The sequence below is a fragment of the Oncorhynchus clarkii genome, unplaced genomic scaffold (assembly GCF_045791955.1).
Source record: "Oncorhynchus clarkii lewisi isolate Uvic-CL-2024 unplaced genomic scaffold, UVic_Ocla_1.0 unplaced_contig_8893_pilon_pilon, whole genome shotgun sequence".
Taxonomy (NCBI): Eukaryota; Metazoa; Chordata; class Actinopteri; order Salmoniformes; family Salmonidae; genus Oncorhynchus; species Oncorhynchus clarkii.
Window position 1 is genome coordinate 1 of NW_027260513.1, and position 8,172 is coordinate 8,172.

The 8,172-nt window shown below is 39.5% G+C and overlaps 1 protein-coding gene across 1 annotated transcript; it reads left to right on the top strand.

Moving 5' to 3' along the window:
• Nucleotides 1-475: 475 nt before the first annotated feature.
• On the top strand, nt 476-7,557 carry LOC139401512 (dystrophin-related protein 2-like; the record flags this gene model as incomplete). The annotated part of the gene is made up of 4 exons (XM_071145708.1): nt 476-644; nt 1,598-1,754; nt 3,324-3,438; nt 7,289-7,557. Coding segments are annotated over exons 1-4 (588 nt in total), but the record flags the coding sequence as incomplete, so codon positions are not given.
• Nucleotides 7,558-8,172: the final 615 nt, after the last annotated feature.

Here is an 8,172-nt window from a genome sequence, read left to right on the forward strand (position 1 = left end):
TATAGATATGAATCTAATGGCTCCTTCTATAGGAGGACATATATCATTATTATAATATATAGATATGAATCTAATGGTTCCTTTTATAGGAGGACATATATCATTATTATAATATATAGATATGAATCTAATGGTTCCTAGGCTTTAATAAGACTGATAATACATTAACTCCTGGTCAAAATGCATCGAAATCATTCAGCCATATGTCACAGAACATTATAATTATTTAGATACCTACTAATGATTGGACGTGTGTGTGTGTGTGTGTGTGTGTGTGTGTGTGTGTGTGTGTGTGTGTGTGTGTGTGTGTGTGTGTGTGTGTGTGTGTGTGTGCATGCTCGGTGTGTGTGCATGCTCGGTGTGTGTGTGTGTGTGTGTGTGTGTGTGTGTATGTGTGTGTGTGTTCGGTGTGTGTGTGTGTGTGTGTGTGTGTGTGTGTGTGTGTGTGTGTGTGTGTGTGTGTGTGTGTAGGACCTTCAGGGGGAGATAGATGGCCACACAGAACTGTACCACTCTCTGGATGAGAATGGTCAGCGTATCGTGACCTCTCTGACCGGCTCAGACGATGCCGTACTCCTACAGAGCCGCCTGGACAACATGGGCCAGCGCTGGGACGAGCTCCGCAGCAAAACCATGAGTATGAGGTAGACACCAGGCCAGCCCCCTTTCTCATGCCTGCCTCCATGTGTTCATTCTACAATCAGGTGTGTTAGACTGAGTAGGGTTGGAGCAAACGCCTGCGGGACCTTTCTTCCTCAGGAGGAAGGGTTGAGCATCCCTGGTCAACAGTCCAGTTTAGATAGTAATATCTTTGATCCAGTCTAGTTTAGATAGTAATATCTTTGATCCAGTCTAGTTTAGATAGGAATATATATGATCCAGTCTAGTTTAGATAGGAATATATTTGATCCAGTCTAGTTTAGATAGGAATATATTTGATCCAGTCTAGTTTAGATAGTAATATATATGATGCAGTCCAGTTTAGGTAGTAATATATTTGATCCAGTCTTGTTTAAATAGGAATATCTTTGATCCAGTCTAGTTTAGATAGTAATATCTTTGATCCAGTCTAGTTTAGATAGTAATATATTTGATCCAGTCTTGTTTAAATAGGAATATATTTGATCCAGTCTTGTTTAAATAGGAATATATTTGATCCAGTCTTGTTTAGATAGGAATATCTATGATCCAGTCTAGTTTAGATAGGAATATATATGATCCAGTCTAGTTTAGATAGGAATATATATGATCCAGTCTAGTTTAGGTAGTAATATATTTGATCCAGTCTTGTTTAAATAGGAATATATTTGATCCAGTCTAGTTTAGATAGGAATATATTTGATCCAGTCTTGTTTAGTTAGTAATATATTTCATCCAGTCTTGTTTAGTTAGTAATATATTTCATCCAGTCTTGTTTAAATAGGAATATATTTGATCCAGTCTAGTTTAGATAGGAATATATTTGATCCAGTCTTGTTTAGATAGGAATATCTACGATCCAGGCCAGTTTAGATAAGAATATCTACGATCCAGGCCAGTTTAGATAGGAATATCTACGATCCGGTCTTATATCTATGCTTCTATGTGTATGTTGTAGATCTCACCTGGAAGGGGAAATGGCTCCATGGAAGCGGATACACATGACCCTTCAGGAGCTGATAGCCTGGCTGCAGATGAAGACTGACCTGCTGGAGCAGGAACCACCAGTAGGGGGCGACGTCCCTGCTGTGCAACAACAGCTGGACACACACAGGGTGAGAGCGGAATACTGGCTGGCTGGGTGGTTAGCTGGCTGGCTGGGTGGTTAGCTGGTTGGTTTTGGTTGGGTGATTCACTAGTTGGTTGGTTCATAGATACGTCAGAAATCGTAAGCAGATGTAATGGTTTATATATGTTTATATATGTTTATAACTGGTTTATATCTGTTTATATATGTTTATAACTGGTTTATATCTGTTTATAACTGGTTTATACCTGGTTTATAACTGGTTTATATCTGGTTTATATCAGGTTTATATCTGGTTTATATCTGTTTATAACTGGTTTATACCTGGTTTATATCTGTTTATAACTGGTTTATATCTGTTTATAACTGGTTTATAACCGGTTTATATCTGGTTTATATATGTTTATATATGTTTATAACTGGTTTATATCTGTTTATATATGTTTATAACTGGTTTATAACTGGTTTATACCTGGTTTATATCTGGTTTATATCTGGTTTATTACCGGTTTATATCTGGTTTATTACCGGTTTATATCTGGTTTATACCGGTTTATATCTGGTTTATATATGTTTATAACTGGTTTATATCTGGTTTATATATGTTTATAACTGGTTTATATCTGTTTATATATGTTTATAGCTGGTTTATAACTGGTTTATACCTGGTTTATATCTGGTTTATAACCGGTTTATATCTGGTTTATATCTGGTTTATATCTGGTTTATTACCGGTTTATTACCGGTTTATATCTGGTTTATATCTGGTTTATATCTGGTTTATATCTGGTTTATATCTGGTTTATATCTGGTTTATAACAGCATAAGTTGTTCAGGGAGCAGATGAGCCACACTGCAAGTTCACTGCATTATGGAGATGTTAGCAATACACAATATTGGAATGTTTTTGTAATGTATCATCATACTCCTAATGAGGACATCATGCATCATTAAGAACTGATGACAGTACTCTGCAACATCATTAAGAACTGATGACAGTACCCTGCAACATCATTAAGAACTGATGACAGTACTCTGCAACATCATTAAGAACTGATGACAGTACCCTGCAACATCATTAAGAACTGATGACAGTAATCTGCAACATCCTTAAGAACTGATGACAGTACTCTGCAACATCATTAAGAACTGATGACAGTAATCTGCAACATCATTAAGAACTGATGACAGTACTCTGCAACATCATTAAGAACTGATGACAGTACCCTGCAACATCATTAAGAACTGATGACAGTACCCTGCAACATCATTAAGAACTGATGACAGTATTCTGCAACATCATTAAGAACTGATGACAGTACCCTGCAACATCATTAAGAATTGATGATGACAGTTTTCTGCCGTTGTCATGGAGCCTGTGCTTTACGCTGTGTGTGTGTGTGTGTGTGTGTGTTTTTGCATGTTATTGTTATTCGTCATTTCCTGTGTATTGATTTCTCGTCACTATTTCTATGTTGTATCTTTATCTCTGCGTTGTTGGAAAAGGACCCGGAAGTAAGACTTCTCACTGTTAGTCTACTGTTCTTTACCAAACATGTGATCGATGACGTTTGATTTGATTTTGTGTGTGTTACAGAGCTTCAGGAAAGATCTGAGGGCCAAGGGTCCGGTGGTTAACGGGGCTCTGGACCAGGTTCAGATCTTCCTGTCTGAGCTGCCTGCTGAGAGGGAGCCTCAGCCTGTCCAGAGAGGTGAGTGGGACACACTGTTAGCCCGCGGAACTAAAGCCTAGGTATTAATTCATGGGCTTTAACGCGAGTCTAAAGAAAGGTTACTCATCACACACTGATAAACACCAACAGATACACTCATCCTGCTCACAGACACCAACACTCATTTTTACCTACTTATAATACACATGTGTATGAACATTAATGGTCATGTCACTGAGAAGATACAAAGCAGAGAGAACCTGTTTCCCCCTGTCTAATTCTCCCTACTTTTGCTTTTTTTGATACTGAATCTTATCAGATCTTCAACCAAAGCCTAATATTAGATAAAGGGAACCTGAGTGAACAAATAACACAACGATTAATGAATTTCTTTCACAAACAATTTTATGCAACACCTAATGCCCCCTGTGTGTTTAAAAGTAATTGCCCCTTTACACTCAATAACTGGTTGTGCCACCTTTAGCTGCCATGACTCCAACCAAACGCTTCCTGTAGTTGTTGATCAGTCTCACACATGGCTGTGGGGATGCTGTGCTGCCTCAGGACCTGGACTACTTGCCTTAGTAGAAGGGACTGTGAATTCTGCTCTGTATCAGAGAATTCTACAGGAGAACGTCAGGCCATCCATCTGTTAGCTGACGCTGAAGAACAGCTGGGTCATGCAGAAAGACAATGATCCAAAACACACAATCAAGTCTACATGAAAATGACTAAAAAAACAACACATTTGAAATTTTGGAAAGGCCTAGTCAAAGTACAGACCTAATCCCAATTGAGATGTTGTGGCAGGACTTGAAATGAGCTGTTCACGCTTGTAAACCCACACATGTAGCTGAGTTACAGCCGTTCTACATGCAAGAGTGGGTCACAATTCCTCCACAGCGATATGTGAGACTGATCAACAACTACAGGAAGCGTTTGGTTGGAGTCATGGCATCTAAAGGTGGCACAACCAGTTATTGAGTGTAAAGGGGCAATTACCTTTTCACACAGGGGGAAATGGGTGTTTTTTGTTATTTGCTCACTCAGGTTATTTAATATCAGGTTTAATATCAGGTTTAATATCAGGTTTAATATCAGGTTTAATATCAGGTTTAATATCAGGTTTAATATCAGGTTTAATATCAGGTTTAATATCAGGTTTAATATCAGGTTATTTAATATCAGGTTTAATATCAGGTTTAATATCAGGTTTAATATCAGGTTTAATATCAGGTTTAATATCAGGTTTTGGTTGAAGATCTGATAACATTCAGTATCAAAAATGTGCAAAAACAGAGAGAATCAGAGATGAGGCCAATACTTTTTCACAGCAGTGTGTCTCAGTTGACTGACATGTTTCCCTGAGTGGGCAGAACTCTACTGTCCATCATCTGATTATGACTAAGTTCACAACATCAGCTGACTTGACAGCCAGTTCGGGCTCTGTGATTGGCTCACGGGGTTCTGTTTATAAAACAGAGGAACAGTAAGCCTAAGGAGTTTTATTCCACTACTATTTTGGTGGTCTAAGATCAGCATTTTCCAATAAAAGGTGTAGAAATGAGAAGACGCCATGCCCTGCTGTTTCAGTTGGGTTCCTTACTAAACCGCCTGCTCCCGTTTGTTCCCAAACATGCTGAGTGTGACCTCTTTGCCATAGCAACTGCCTGGCAACCCGTAGTGAGGGAAACTCTTGAACTCTTGCCGCTTATTCAATTCAATGGGCTCCAATGTGTTTTCCTCAGGTGTGGGATTCTGTTTTGCTAAACCATGAGCCCTATAGTCTAAGTGATGTTTGAGCCTATATGTGATGAGGTTGGAGAGGATTTAGGATTATTTTTGCTAAACCATGAGCCCTATAGTCTAAGTGATGTTTGAGCCTATATGTGATGAGGTCGGGAAGGATTTAGGATTCTGTTTTGCTAAACCATGAGCCCTATAGTCTAAGTGATGTTTGAGCCTATATGTGATGAGGTCGGGAAGGATTTAGGATTCTGTTTTGCTAAACCATGAGCCCTATAGTCTAAGTGATGTTTGAGCCTAAATGTGATGAGGTTGGAAAGGATTTAGGATTGTGTTTTGCTAAACCATGAGACCTATAGTCTAAGTGATGTTTGAGCCTATATGTGATGAGGTCGGGAAGGATTTAGGATTCTGTTTTGCTAAACCATGAGCCCTATAGTCTAAGTGATGTTTGAGCCTATATGTGATAAGGTCGGGAAGGATTTAGGATTCTGTTTTGCTAAACCATGAGCCCTATAGTCTAAGTGATGTTTGAGCCTATATGTGATAAGGTTGGAAAGGATTTAGGATTCTGTTTTGCTAAACCATGAGCCCTATAGTCTAAGTGATGTTTGAGCCTATATGTGATGAGGTTGGAAAGGATTTAGGATTCTGTTTTGCTAAACCATGAGCCCTATAGTCTAAGTGATGTTTGAGCCTATATGTGATAAGGTCGGGAAGGATTTAGGATTCTGTTTTGCTAAACCATGAGCCCTATAGTCTAAGTGATGTTTGAGCCTATATGTGATAAGGTTGGAAAGGATTTAGGATTCTGTTTTGCTAAACCATGAGCCCTATAGTCTAAGTGATGTTTGAGCCTATATGTGATGAGGTTGGAAAGGATTTAGGATTCTGTTTTGCTAAACCATGAGCCCTATAGTCTAAGTGATGTTTGAGCCTATATGTGATAAGGTCGGGAAGGATTTAGGATTCTGTTTTGCTAAACCATGAGCCCTATAGTCTAAGTGATGTTTGAGCCTATATGTGATAAGGTTGGAAAGGATTTAGGATTCTGTTTTGCTAAACCATGAGCCCTATAGTCTAAGTGATGTTTGAGCCTATATGTGATAAGGTTGGAAAGGATTTAGGATTCTGTTTTGCTAAACCATGAGCCCTATAGTCTAAGTGATGTTTGAGCCTATATGTGATAAGGTCGGGAAGGATTTAGGATTCTGTTTTGCTAAACCATGAGCCCTATAGTCTAAGTGATGTTTGAGCCTATATGTGATAAGGTCGGGAAGGATTTAGGATTCTGTTTTGCTAAACCATGAGCCCTATAGTCTAAGTGATGTTTGAGCCTATATGTGATGAGGTTGGAAAGGATTTAGGATTCTGTTTTGCTAAACCATGAGCCCTATAGTCTAAGTGATGTTTGAGCCTATATGTGATAAGGTTGGGAAGGATTTAGGATTCTGTTTTGCTAAACCATGAGCCCTATAGTCTAAGTGATGTTTGAGCCTATATGTGATAAGGTCGGGAAGGATTTAGGATTCTGTTTTGCTAAACCATGAGCCCTATAGTCTAAGTGATGTTTGAGCCTATATGTGATGAGGTTGGAAAGGATTTAGGATTCTGTTTTGCTAAACCATGAGCCCTATAGTCTAAGTGATGTTTGAGCCTATATGTGATAAGGTCGGGAAGGATTTAGGATTCTGTTTTGCTAAACCATGAGCCCTATAGTCTAAGTGATGTTTGAGCCTATATGTGATGAGGTTGGAGAGGATTTAGGATTATTTTTGCTAAACCATGAGCCCTATAGTCTAAGTTATGTTTGAGCCTATATGTGATGAGGTTGGAAAGGATTTAGGATTATTTTTTGCTAAACCATGAGCCCTATAGTCTAAGTGATGTTTGAGCCTATATGTGATGAGGTTGGAAAGGATTTAGGGCTGATCAAGAAAATTAAACAACCAAATCACTTTCAAAAAGTAATCATCCAGAGTTTGAATTTCAATCTTATAAATAGTTTATAATCTTAGTATAAATTAGGATTGTTGTGTCAGGTCATTATACAATCCGGTAACTCCATATTAATTTCTATCAAACCTGATCATTCCCTGAGGGGACACAAAATGAATCAAACCATTTCTTTCTGTCCGGTCAGACATCAGTCCAGAGGAGCGTGCCCAGAACGTGGGGCGGGTCCTGCGAAAGGAAGCAGAGGATGTGGCGTCTGGGTGGGAGGGGCTTAACGAGGAGGCTGCTGATTGGCAGAGGAGGCTGGAGCTGGCTCTGGATAGGCTGTTGGAGCTTCAGAAGGCCCAGGACCAGCTGGAGCTGAGGCTGAGCCAGGCTGAGATGGTGAAGGAGGCCTGGGAGCCTGTAGGAGACCTGCTCATAGACTCACTACCTGAACACATCGACAGGGTCAAGGTGAGAGACACACAAACACATGCAGCCTAATTTAACAGATAGAGAGAGTCAAGGTGAGAGACACACAAACACATGCACCCTAATTTAACAGGTAGAGAGAGTCAAGGTGAGAGACACACAAACACATGCACCCTAATTTAACAGGTAGAGAGAGTCAAGGTGAGAGACACACAAACACATGCACCCTAATTTAACAGATAGAGAGTCAAGGTGAGAGACACACAAACACATGCACCCTAATTTAACAGATAGAGAGTCAAGGTGAGAGACACACAAACACATGCACCCTAATTTAACAGGTAGAGAGAGTCAAGGTGAGAGACACACAAACACATGCACCCTAATTTAACAGATAGAGAGTCAAGGTGAGAGACACAAACACATGCACCCTAATTTAACAGATAGAGAGAGTCAAGGTGAGAGACACACAAACACATGCACCCTAATTTAACAGGTAGAGAGAGTCAAGGTGAGAGACACACAAACACATGCACCCTAATTTAACAGATAGAGAGAGTCAAGGTGAGAGACACACAAACACATGCACCCTAATTTAACAGATAGAGAGTCAAGGTGAGAGACACAAAAACACATGCACCCTAATTTAACAGGTAG